General features: G+C 41.9%; 1 protein-coding gene across 1 annotated transcript in view; it reads left to right on the top strand.

Moving 5' to 3' along the window:
- LOC115169656 (proteasome subunit alpha type-7) overlaps positions 1 to 13,564 on the top strand; it is a 16,986-nt gene extending 3,422 nt beyond the window's left edge. The window contains exons 4-7 of the mRNA XM_029725497.1: positions 12,275 to 12,397; positions 12,636 to 12,755; positions 12,942 to 13,004; positions 13,109 to 13,564. Coding sequence (XP_029581357.1) covers positions 12,275 to 12,397; positions 12,636 to 12,755; positions 12,942 to 13,004; positions 13,109 to 13,204 — 402 coding nt within the window. The 3' untranslated portion in view covers positions 13,205 to 13,564. The remainder of the gene's footprint in view (positions 1 to 12,274; positions 12,398 to 12,635; positions 12,756 to 12,941; positions 13,005 to 13,108) is intronic.

Here is a 13,564-nt window from a genome sequence, read left to right as displayed (position 1 = left end):
ACCATTAACCTCTGATGTAAAAACCAGTCTCTATCACTCCTCAGATACTATAGTATTACTTCTGATGTATCATGGCTCTAGTATAATAATGTTTCAAGTTTAACCCAGAATCTAACATTCCCCTGTTTTGAACATTTAACTCCGTACTGTTCAACATTACATACACTTGGAAATTACTTATAAATGGACAAACAATCATTAGTAAAACATGAACAAAAAATAAACATAATTAACATTCACAGTGAGGTTTACAAACTCAGAGACTTATGGCCACTGTTCTATGATCACACCATACACAATCTTATTTCCATTCCTCATAGAACACTGATTATAACGTGTCCCCTGGGTCTGTTGACTTCTCCCAGTTCAACATTCTCCTTCTGGTTCCTAAGAGAGTGATGGCACAACTTGCAAAGCAACGAGAAACACTAAACATAACAGTATTAGCAATGTGGTAAACTATGCATAATTTTATATGCATGAAAACCAAAGTCTGAGACCATGACAATTCCCACTCTCTCTTCACCTGACTCTATGCCTCCAGGATACTTTTCTGCTGGATTCCACAAAAATAAAAGCCCTAAAAGCCTCCTCATGCTTTCGCCCAGTCTTCCCCTTACCGGCCCCAGGTTCTGAGAGGTGTTCCCAAGCCATGTCATTTTCACTTTGTTCCCAATCTCCTCCATTGCCACCTGATAGGCAAGTGCGTATCCCGAATCAACGCTACATCTTCTTGAGGTAACTCGGCACTGTATAGACTCTCACATCAATGCCTCCAAAATGTTGTTTAGAGTACAATTACCCCAACATCTATCCTTTTATGATGCATTAACCAATAAAGCAGCTAACCCAACTACAGTGTGGCAAAAAAGTATTTAGTCAGCCACCAATTGTGCAAGTTCTCCCACTTAAAAAGATGAGGCCTATAATTTATCATAGGTACACTTCAACTATGACAGACAAAATGAGAAAACAAAATCCAGAAAATCACATTGTAGGATTTTTAATGAATTTATTTGCAAATTATGGTGGAAAATAAGTATTTGGTCAATAACAAAAGTTTCTCAATACTTTGTTATATACCCTTTGTTGGCAATGACACAGGTCAAACGTTTTCTGTAAGTCTTCACAAGGTTTTCACACACTGTTGCTGGTATTTTGGCCCATTCCTCTATGCAGATCTCCTCTAGAGCAGTGATGTTTTGGGGCTGTCGCTGGGCAACACGGACTTTCAACTCCCTCCAAAGATTTTCTATGGGGTTGATCTGGAGACTGGCTAGGCCACTCCAGGACCTTGAAATGCTTCTTACGAAGCCACTCCTTCGTTGCCCGGGCTGTGTGTTTGGGATCATTGTCATGCTGAAAGACCCAGCCACGTTTCATCTTCAATGCCCTTGCTGATGCAAGGAGGTTTTCACTCAAAATCTCACGATACATGGCCCCATTCATTCTTTCCTTTACACGGATCAGTCGTCCTGGTCCCTTTGCAGAAAAACAGCCCCAAAGCATGATGTTTCCACCCCCATGCTTCACAGTAGGTATGGTGTTCTTTGGATACAACTCAGCATTCTTTGTCCTCCAAACACGACGAGTTGAGTTTTTACCAAAAAGTTATATTTTGGTTTCATCTGACCATATGACATTCTCCCAGTCCTCTTCTGGATCATCCAAATGCTCTCTAGCAAACTTCGGGCGGGCCTGGACATGTACTGGCTTAAGCAGGGGGACATGTCGGGCACTGCAGGATTTGAGTCCCTGGCGGCGTAGTGTGTTACTGATGGTAGGCTTTGTTACTTTGGTCCCAGCTCTCTGCAGGTCATTCACTAGGTCCCCCCGTGTGCTTCTGGGATTTTTGCTCACCGTTCTTGTGATCATTTTGACCCCACGGGGTGAGATCTTGCGTGGAGCCCCAGATCGAGGGAGATTATCAGTGGTCTTGTATGTCTTTCATTTCCTAATAATTGCTCCCACAGTTGATTTCTTCAAACCAAGCTGCTTACCTATTGCAGATTCAGTCTTCCCAGCCTGGTGCAGGTCTACAATTTTGTTTCTGGTGTCCTTTGACAGCTCTTTGGTCTTGGCCATAGTGGAGTTTGGAGTGTGACTGTTTGAGGTTGTGGACAGGTGCCTTTTATACTGATAACAAGTTCAAACAGGTGCCATTAATACAGGTAACGAGTGGAGGACAGAGGAGCCTCTTAAAGAAGAAGTTACAGGTCTGTGAGAGCCAGAAATCTTGCTTGTTTGTAGGTGACCAAATACTTATTTTCCACCATCATTTGCAAATAAATTCATTAAAAATCCTTCAATGTGATTTTCTGGATTTTTTTTCTCATTTTGTCTGTCATAGTTGACGTGTACCTATGAGGAAAATTACAGGCCTCTCTCATCTTTTTAAGTGGGAGAACTTGCACAATTGGTGGCTGACTAAATACTTTTTTGCCCCACTATGTTTAAAGTAGCTCCCAGACCCAACCAATCTGCATGTCTACGGTGGAATCTAGTCTCTCTCTCTTTCTTTAGCTCCACTTCCTCTGTCGTGGTGTCTTCAAGCTCACCCATTATGCAGCTGGACCTTCACTTCCCGTGAGAACTATGCACCCACCGAGGAGAGACATGACGATCTTTACCGCTGCAGGTGCTGTAAGGAGTACTGTGTGTAGACCAGACCAACGCTGTCCCAACACCCCCACCTGTTGTATCTTGATGTACACTCAATCTCCAGAATTCAGCCCGTGCCTCGGTTATCTCCTGCTCCTCATGTGCTGCTTTCACCTGAGGATATACACACTGCAACGCATGACAACATAGACTCCCCCCTTATGGCAAGATCACTAATTTGTGGCATTTGAATAACAGGCCCCGGTACTCCCATCAGTCTCCCAGTTACCCAGCCATTTGGCATGAGTCCTCATAAACTGATAACCCAACAATGCTACTAAAGTAACCCCTGTTACTCCTAACATGGCCCATGACTATAGCCTCCTTCAATTACTGTCCCTACAAATCAAATCGGACTTTATTTGCGACATGCACCGAATACAACAAGTGTAGACTTTACCGTGAAATGCTTACTTACAAGCCCTTAACCAACAGTGCAGTTTAAGAAGAAGAAAGTATTTACCAAGTAGGCTAAAATTAAAAGTAATAATAAAAAGTAACACAATAAGAAAAGCAATAACAAGGCTATATACAGGGCACTGGTACCGAGTCAGTGTGCAGGGGTACAGGCGACTGCCGTGAGAATAACTACTGCGTGTAATCTGTCAAGTGTTTTCCGGCTGTTAGAAATTGGGAACGAGATTAATAAGTTGGAAGAATATCCAACCTAACACCATGATCCAGGTTTGTGTAATGTTCAATTTAACTTCATAATAGTCCCTATATTGTGCACAGTTAGTGGTCCTCCCTCTCCTACGAGCTATCTCCTGTAACAATATACATAGTCTCTGGGAATGATACCCCTCTATCACCACAACCTTAATTTATGAGCCCCCACAGATCTCCCCCGCAGTCACATTCCATCCCACTTAACAGCCCTATATAAACATTCTGTCTCAAACACAGGCCTCGTGTACTTCACCTCCTGCTGCAGATACATTTGCAAATATCATTCCATCTAACCCATAAAACACTAGTTACTACTCCTAATGCACTTCTACAGTTATAAACACACTAAAACATTCTCAAATCAATTAGTCAATATACATCAGTCCCTCCTCTGGAACAGTGATCACTCTTATGTTCCATGAAACCTAAAAACGTATTGACTTGAAAAGGAAAGAGAAAACAAAGTACATGTTTAGTAACTTCACACCACTCTTGATGCGACTAAAACTGTGGAAAGAACCGTCCATCCGTTACGTTCTATACCCATATGAAGCTGGTCTCCATGCCCTCTCCTTCATTTTCACCCTTGGGTGTTATCGCAAAACACAGACTATGAGCCTTGTATGCAATTAATTGTACCGTATCTTCCAGCAATCTATATGTATTGTGATTTAACATTAAAATTCTGATGACATGGTAAAAAAAAAAAAAGCCTTCATGGTTGACCCAAGCTATCATCCAGTGAGTTCTCTAACAACCTCCCTGTCGGGAAGATACTTAGAGATAAGGTTTCTAGAGCCTCCCTAGGCCTAATACATTTTTGCAGTGCCCCCACCCCTCACAGTTTTAGAGCACCCCTCTCTCTCTCTATCCGAATCATAACTAAAACATTTTATAAATTATCCAACCCAAATTCAGAATTACAGTCCTTAGTGCTTACTTTGAGTCTATGATTCGAACTCAAGTCTCTCAACCTAGCACACATCATCCCTGTTAGAATGTACGTTTAATAACAACCTTTTTATTGCCGGTAATAGCTCTTCTCATTACAGCCCCCATTTGTCCCTGTTTTCCTGTCGCAAGTGGCCTGGTAATGAAAGACCGATATCTCAATGCATACTTAGTCTAAATTGTTCGCAGTGTCCCGGCACTTATCGTTCTAGCGTGTCTTCTTCAGATAGCGTTACAGTTCATCTTCCCAACGGCACATGTAACTCTTGCCTGTCACATTTGATGGCCCTTGATCATGTCCCGATTTTTCAATATCCAAATAGATACATCTGTTTCTCCCACGTACACGAGTCTCTCACCTGAGCCGTTATCTCTCTCCACACACGCGGTCTCAGCACTCCTGCCGCCCGTACCCAGGTTTGGCTCGGACTCAGAAGTGTTAAAAGTCGCTGTCGCATTGAACGCCTTTGTCAGTCTTTCTTCAGCCGGTTAGGGAGGGTTTTGAGGTTCACACACACTGTTTGTGGTCATATTATTCCTACCATGCCTTAAGACACGATCTGATGTCACCTTCCATGATAACCTCAAGAGAGGAAAGAGCATAATAACATACTGTTACTGTTGACACCATTTTCAAAATTAGTTCATACTCCCGCATTTGACTGGCGACCTCTCGGAAGAGTTGCCAAATCAGGAAGTTAGCACCCTAACTCATCGAAGAATCCCACACTCCATTAGGCCCAATCTGGTGAAATTTGTATCGAAACAAAGACAAAAATGAAATCAGCAATACACATCACAGTCCATTTGGAGTAACTGTCATCCCTTATTGACATTTTTCCTTCTATATACAGACTGAACAAAAATACATTTGTATATATACCCAAGGACCAGGACCCCAGGGAACTGGTCATTTTCCCTTCGAACACATGATTCACATTGAATGAAAAACAAAATGTTAAATCAAAAATAAACAAATTCGAATAACCAATCAACTTAGAATTACAACTCTTGATAACTCCATAAGGAAATAATAGTATCTCATAAAGCAATGGTAGAATAGACATTGGTGTTTCTCATTCATTTTATAATTAATTCTGACTCGTACAGATAACCATTAACTTCTGGTGTAAAAATCAGTCTATCACTCCTCAGATACTATAGTATTACTTCTAATGTATCATGTCTCTAGTATAATACTGTTCCGATTTTAACCCAGAATCTAACACTATACTGAACAAAAATATAAATGCAACAATTTAAAATATTTTACTGAGTCACAGTTCATGTAAGGAAATCAGTCAATTGAAATAGGCCCTAATCTATGGATATCACATGACTGGGAATACAGATAACCATCTGTTGGTCACAGATACCTTAAAAAAATGTAGGGGCGTGGATCAGAAAACCAGTCAGTATCTCGTGTGATCACCATTTGCCTCATGCAGAGTGACACATATCCTTCGCATAGTGTTGATCAGACTGTTGATTGTGACCTTTGAAATGTTGTCCTACTCCTCTTTAACGGCTGTGCGAAGTTGCTTGATATTGGAGGGATCTGGAACACGATGCTGTACACGTCATTCCAGAGTATCCCAAATATGCTCAATGGGTGACATGTCTGGTTCGTATGCAGGCCATGGAAGAACTGTGACATTTTCAGCTTCCAGGAATTGTATACAGATCTTTGCGACATGGGGCCGTGCATTACCATGCTGAAACATAAGGTGATGGCAGCGGATTAATGGCATGACAATGGGCCTCAGGATCTCGTCATGGTAACTGCATTCAAATTGCCATCGATAAAATGTGTTCGTTGTCCGTAGCTAATGCCTGACTAAACCATAACCCCACCGCCACCATAGGGCACTCTGTTCACAAAGTTGACATCTGCACACCGCTCGCCCACACGACACCATACAAGTGGTTTGCGGTTGTGAGGCCGGTTGGACGTACTGCCAAATTCTCTAAAACGACGTTGGAGGTGGCTTATGGTAGTGAAATTATCATTAAATTACATAGCAACAACTCTGGTGGACATCCCTACAGTCAGCATGCTAATTGCCCCCTCCCTCAACTTGAGACATCTGTGGTGTTGTGACAAAACTGGGCCTTTCGTCACCAGCACGAGTTGCACCTGTGTAATGATCATACTGATTCATCAGCTTCTTGATATGCCACACCTGTCAGGTGGATGGATTATCTTGGCAAAGGAGAAATTCTCACTAACAGGGATGTAAACAAATTTGTGCACAAAATTTGAGAGAGAAGCTTTTTGTGCGTGTGGGATATTTAATTTCAGCTCATGAAACATGGCACCAACACTTTACATTATTATATTACATACATTATATTTCTGTTCAGTGTAGTTACCTGTCCAAAATTGTAATCACAAATGTAACTTTTGGATTACCCAAACTAAGTATCGTAATCTGATTACATTCAATTTTTTGTTATTTAACTAGGCAAGTCAGTTAAGAACAAATTCTTATTTATAATGACGGCCTACCCTGGCCAATCCCTCCCCAAACCTGGACGATGCTGGACCAATTGTGCGTCGCCCTATGGGACTCCTGATCACGGCCAGTTGTGATACAGCCCGGAATCGAACCAGGGTCTGTAGTGACGCCTCTAGCACTGAGATGCAGTGCCTTAGACAGTTGTGACACTTGGGAGCCCAATTACTTTCCTCTTAACAGGCTCAGGTTAGTAGCTAGCACAGCCACTAACCTTAACCCTAATGCTTAATCATAACCTTAAATGAAGACCAAAAAGATAATTTATGTTTTCATACATTTTTACAATATAGCCAAGTTTGGCCTATCTTGGGGAAATGGCTCAGTTCTGCCTTAAGGACAAGACTGATCCCAATAAATTCAACCTGCTTAAGAGGCATTAGGAGACAAAAATGTATATTACCAATTGAGCGACATCTATTGCAGGATCAATTAATGTTCGAGTTTACATAGCTGGCCAGAATTAGATGTTGCATTTTACTTTACAGGTTGGTTATGTAAGAATCGTCTAACCCATTACTTTCTATTACAGATAATAATACGATTATGCTATATCTACATCAAACCAACAACAGTCTTTCAGATTTCCAGTCATTCCAATTCATTTCATACCCCTTAATTTTCAAGAATAAGACTTGGAAATATAGATTAGTCAAATAGTTTTACCTGAGCATAACCCAAAAACTAAGGACTAATTATTGCCTGACATGTTTATGATTGTGTTGTCATGGAGGATTGATTGGGCTCATTGCTTCGAGTTGACAAATAAATTCTGCTCTGGGAATGGCTTTTAGCACTACCCAAAAGTGCTATTTGCATGTGAAAATCTAGATGGTAATTTTCCATGAAGAAAATCGAACCCCCCACTCGTGTTCTTCTTAAATTCAACTTGTTTTTGACAGTATGGAGCATAATACCATGTGGGAGTTTAAAACTCAAACTTTTATTTCATTGGCTGTTGCAAGTGCACATTTTTCACTTGCTGTCCACTGGGGTGTCTTCATTACTCCGATTGTGTTGCAAAATCTTTCTTAAACAGAAGCAAACGGAGAGAGGCCGTTCTTATTATACCTCCAGTGGGAGGGACCTACCTGAATTGGTCCAATAGAAGCTTGCGTTTTGCTCTGTTTGCATATGTTTTGGTTCTTAAACGGCTTACATAACGAATATATTTTCATTTTATTTAACCTTTATTTAACTAGGCAAGTCAGTTAAGAACAAATTCTTATTTACAATGACGGCCTAGGAACAGTGGGTTAACTGGCTTGTTTAGGGGCAGAACGACATTTTTACCTTGTCAGCTTGGGGATTCGATCTAGCAACCTTTCAGTTACTGGCCCAACGCTCTAACCACTAGGCTACCTGCCTCCTGTATGTTGATGCATTGGCCGGGAATATAACCCAGGTCGCAAAAACAATGATTGATAAGCAGCTTAAACTTCTTAATTTCAACCATTATTGTGTTAAAATACAATACTGGTCATAAGTTTTAGAACACGTACTCATTCAAGGGTTTTTCTTTATTGTTACTATTTTCTACATTGTAGAATAATAGTGACGATATCAAAACTATGAAATAATACACATGGAATAACGTAGTAACCAAAAATTGTTAAATAAAATATATTTAAAATGTAAGATTCTTCAAATAGCCACTCTTTGCCTTGATGACAGATTTGCACACTTGGCATTCTCTCAACCAGTTTCACCTGGAATACTTTTCCAACTGTCTTGAAGGAGTTCCCACATATGCTTAGCACTTGTTGGCTGCTTTTCCTTCACTCTGCGGTCTAACTCACCCCAATCCATCTCAATTGGGTTGAGGCCGGGTGATTGTGGAGGCCAGGTCATCTGATGCATCACCCTCCTTCTTCCTCAAATAGCCCTTACACAGGCTGGAGGTGTGTTGGGTCATTGTCCTGTTGTAAAACAAATGATAGCCCCACTAAGCCCAAACCAGATGGGATGGCATGTCGCTGCAGAATGCTGTGGTAGCCATGCTGGTTAAGTGTGCCTTGAATTCTAAATAAATCACAGTGTCACCAGCAATGCACCCCCACACCATCACACCTCTTCCTCCATGCTTTACGGTGGGAAATACACATGCGGAGATCATCCGTTCACCCACACTGCGTCTCACAAAGACACAGTGGTTGGAACCAAAAATCTCCAATTTCGACTCCAGACCAAAGGACAAATTTCCACCGGTCCAATGTCCATTGATCGTGTTTCTTGGCCCAAGCAAGTCTCTTATTCTTATTGGTATTGTTAGTAGTGGTTTCTTTGCAGCAATTCAACCATGAAGGCCTGATTCACACAGTCTCCTCTGAACAGTTGATGTGTCTTTTACTTGAACTCTGTGAAGCATTTATTTGGGCTGCAATTTCTGAGACTGGTAACTCTAATGAACTTATCCTCTGCAGCAGTGGTAACTCTGGGTCTTCCATTCCTGTGGCGGCCCTCATGAGAGCCAGTTTCACCATAGCGCTTGGTTTTTGCGACTGCACTTGAAGAAACTTTCAAAGTTCTTAATTTTCCGTATTGACTAACCTTCATGTCTTAAAGTAATGATGGACTGACATTTCTCTTTGCTTATTTGAGCTGTTCGACCAAATAGGGCTGTCTTCTGTATACCCCCCTACCTTGTCACAACACAACTGATTGGCTCAAAGGCATTAAGGAGGAAATAAACTCCACAAATTAACTTTAAAGAAGGCACACCTGTAAATTGAAATGCATTCCCGGTGACTACCTCATGAAGCTGGTTGAGAGAATGCCAAGAATGTGCAAAGCTGTCAAGGCAAATGGTGGCTATTTGAAGAATCTCATGTAAAATATTTTTGGATTTAACACTTTTTTTCTTTGGTTACTTCATGCACAAAGTAGATGTCCTAACCGACTTGCCAAAACTATAGTTTGTTAACGAGAAATTTGCGGAGTGGTTGAAAAACGAGTCTTAGTGACTCCAACATAAGTGTATGTAAACTTCTGACTTCAACTGTATAAATTAGTGAGCTGGGATCAGACCACCAGCCATCCGCAACAACTACAATCCGTAAGGCGCAAATAAATGAGCAGCAATGTGATTCACATCAATGGGCTATGTAGCCTAGATATCAATAATAAGTGTAGTGCTATGTGCCACTGCTGCCGTCCTTACCTCCAAGCATTTATTCAAGTTGGATAATCTTTGAATGCCGACAGCAGGCGCACCATTGGAAGACATACAGTAACTTGGACTGTAGCCTACAAAAAGCCTATTCCTGCTCTTTTCCCACGATTGTTATAGATATAATATATTTTCTTTTACCTTTATTTACCTAGGCAAGTCAGTTAAGAACAAATTCTTATTTACAATGACAGTTTACCCTGGCCAAACCCGGACGATGCTGGGCCAATTGTGCGCCGCCCTATGGGACTCCCAATCACGGCCGGTTGTGATACAGCCTGGAATTTAATCAGGGTCTGTTGTGATGCCTCTAGCACTGAGATGCAGTGCCTAAGACCGCTGCGCCACTTGGGAGCCCAACTATCCATCAAACACATTTGGTGTGTCATCATATTAGTCTCTGATTTGTGGTCAGACTCTTTCAGACATAACAGACTTAAACTTGCACCTTTTTTCAATGCTGATTTTGAATATCATTAGGAAAATAAATGTACAAAAAAAACTGAATTTAAAAGTAACCCTAGAAGTAATCATCTAGTTTTTCAAAAGTACACTGCTCAAAAAGATAAAGGGAACACTTAAACAACACAATGTAACTCCAAGTCAATCACACTTCTGTGAAATCAAACTGTCCACTTAGGAAGCAACACTGATTGACAATAAATTTCACATGCTGTTGTGCAAATGGAATAGACAACAGGTGGAAATTATAGGCAATTAGCAAGACACCCCCCAATAAAGGAGTGGTTCTGCAGGTGGGGACCATAGACCACTTCTCAGTTCCTATGCTTCCTGGCTGATGTTTTGGTCACTTTTGAATGCTGGCGGTGCTTTCACTCTAGTGGTAGCATGAGACGGAGTCTACAACCCACACAAGTGGCTCAGGTAGTGCAGCTCATCCAGGATGGCACATCAATGCGAGCTGTGGCAAGAAGGTTTGCTGTGTCTGTCAGCGTAGTGTCCATAGCATGGAGGCGCTACCAGGAGACAGGCCAGTACATCAGGAGACGTGGAGGAGGCCGTAGGATGGCAACAACCCAGCAGCAGGATCGCTACCTCCGCCTTTGTGCAAGGAGGAGCAGGAGAAGCACTGCCAGAGCCCTGCAAAATGACCTCCAGCAGGCCACAAATCTGCATGTGTCTGCTCAAACGGTCAGAAACAGACTCCATGAGGGTGGTATGAGAGCCCAACGTCCACAGGTGGGGGTTGTGCTTACAGCCCAGCACCGTGCAGGACGTTTGGCATTTGCCAGAGAACACCAAGGTTGGCAAATTCGCCACTTGTGCCCTGTGCTCTTCACAGATGAAACAGGTTCACACTGAGCACGTGACAGAGTCTGGAAACGCCGTGGAGAACGTTCTGCTGCCTGCAACATCCTCCAGCATGACCGGTTTGGTGGTGGGTCAGTCATGGTGTGGGCTGGCATTTCTTTGGGGGGCTGCACAGCCCTCCATGTGCTCGCCAGAGGTAGCCTGACTGCCATTAGGTACCGAGATGAGATCCTCAGACCCCTTGTGAGACCATATGCTGGTGCGGTTGGCCCTGGGTTCCTCCTAATGCAAGACAATGCTAGACCTCATGTGGCTGGAGTGTGTCAGCAGTTCCTGCAAGAGGACGGCATTGATGCTATGGACTGGCCCACCCCTTCCCCAGACCTGAATCCAATTGAGCGCATCTGGGACATCATGTCTCGCTCCATCCACCAACGCCACGTTGCACCACAGACTGTCCAGGAGTTGGGGGATGCTTTAGTCCAGGTCTGGGAGGAGATCCCTTAGGAGACCATCCACCACTTCATCAGGAGCATGCCCAGGCGTTGTAGGGAGGTCATACAGACACGGAGGCCACACACACTACTGAGCCTCATTTCGACTTGTTTTAAGGACATTACATCAAAGTTGGATCAGCCTGTAGTGTGGTTTTCCACTTTAATTTTGAGTGTGACTCCAAATCCAGACCTCCATGGGTTGATAAATTGGATTTCCATTGATTATTTTTGTGTGATTTTGTTGTCAGCACATTCAACTATGTAAAGAAAAAAGTATTTAATAAGATTATTTCTTTCATTCAGATCTAGGATGTGTTGTTTAAGTGTTCCCTTTATTTTTTTGAGCTGTATATATCTAATCTGACTACAATATTTTTGCTGGTCATGGATTACAGTTAGTTAGTTTTGTAATCTGTTACTCCCCAAACCTGCATGCAAGGCTACCTTGTACCCAGTTTGGTAGAGTAAACTAGAGTCCATATGATACTTGACTGTTTGTTTATTTTTATAGAAAGCCAGCTTTTTATCTTTTTCTGTAGCGTTACACTCAGAGTAATGGACGAAGACCGTTTGGCATCTCGGCGTTGATCGTGGGTTTTGACTACGATGGGACCCCCAGGCTCTATCAGACTGACCCCTCAGGAACATACCATGCATGGAAGGTCAGCCAATCCACAAAAATACCTCACCTTTCTCCACAGATAAATATGTTTATCGTTTTTCATAGCCATGATGATTCTCTGAAGTGTATCGTTGCAAAAATGAGATTTTCTTGTCTTAATTGTGCGATCTGTTTTTTAAATAAACGTTAGCTATTGAGCTGTATTTAAACCACACTATTGGTATTTTATTGTTTTAAAAATACTCAGTTACTGATTTGTTACCCATCTCTTTGTTCAGGCAAATGCAATTGGCCGCAGTGCTAAGACAGTGAGGGAATTCCTGGAGAAGAACTACACAGAGGAAGCCATCGCCACTGACAACGAGGCGATTAAGCTGGCAATCAAAGCCTTGCTTGAGGTGAGATCAACCACTGTCATTTTTATGCTAAACTCCAAACCGACCCTTACCGCCTACTTCCTACTCCCCTAGGCACTTCTGTAGGTCTGAGACAGTTATATTTGTGTATTCAATATGGCAAAAAATTCAGCTGTTAGCATATTAAATCCATTGTGTACATTTGACCTTTTGAACTATGTTTTACAGGTGGTTCAGTCTGGTGGGAAGAACATTGATCTCGCTGTGATCAGAAGAAACCAGCCACTGAAGGTAACCTCACCATAGAGTTTGGTGGTCTGATCCCAGTATTTGCTGCTTTAAACATGTATTTGTCTATGGGTTAATTGCTTCTTTTTTTTTGTTGCTCCATGTAGTTATTGGAGTCCAAAGAAATTGAGACCCTGGTGGCTGAGATCGAGAAAGAGAAAGAAGATGAGGCAGAGAAGAAAAAACAGAAGAAATCTACTTGAAGTTGTTACTCAACCACTGGCTTTCATTTAGCACTTGGGTAAAGGCAGCGTATTTGGTCGGTAAATATAGAAAAGTGTCAAGGTTTATAGGCCCAAATATAGCTTTCATGTCACACACTAAGGTTCGTATGTTCAATTTTCACATAAATATCCCACTGGCATTGCCATCAATACATGGTTTATGTGGAAGTTGAGTTGTGTGGATCTCAAGTTAGGATTCAGAACTTGGAGATCTCACCTCTGCCCTCTTTTAAGAACAGTAATGTTATTTTAAGAACAGTTTTTTATTTTTTTCATTGAACTTATTTGAAGTGAATGTTAATAGATCGACATACTTAATAAAGTCAACTTGTTTATGTA

Source organism: Salmo trutta, chromosome 31, assembly GCF_901001165.1.
Source record: "Salmo trutta chromosome 31, fSalTru1.1, whole genome shotgun sequence".
In the NCBI taxonomy this organism is placed as follows: domain Eukaryota; kingdom Metazoa; phylum Chordata; class Actinopteri; order Salmoniformes; family Salmonidae; genus Salmo; species Salmo trutta.
This window is presented reverse-complemented; position numbering and strand designations above follow the sequence as displayed.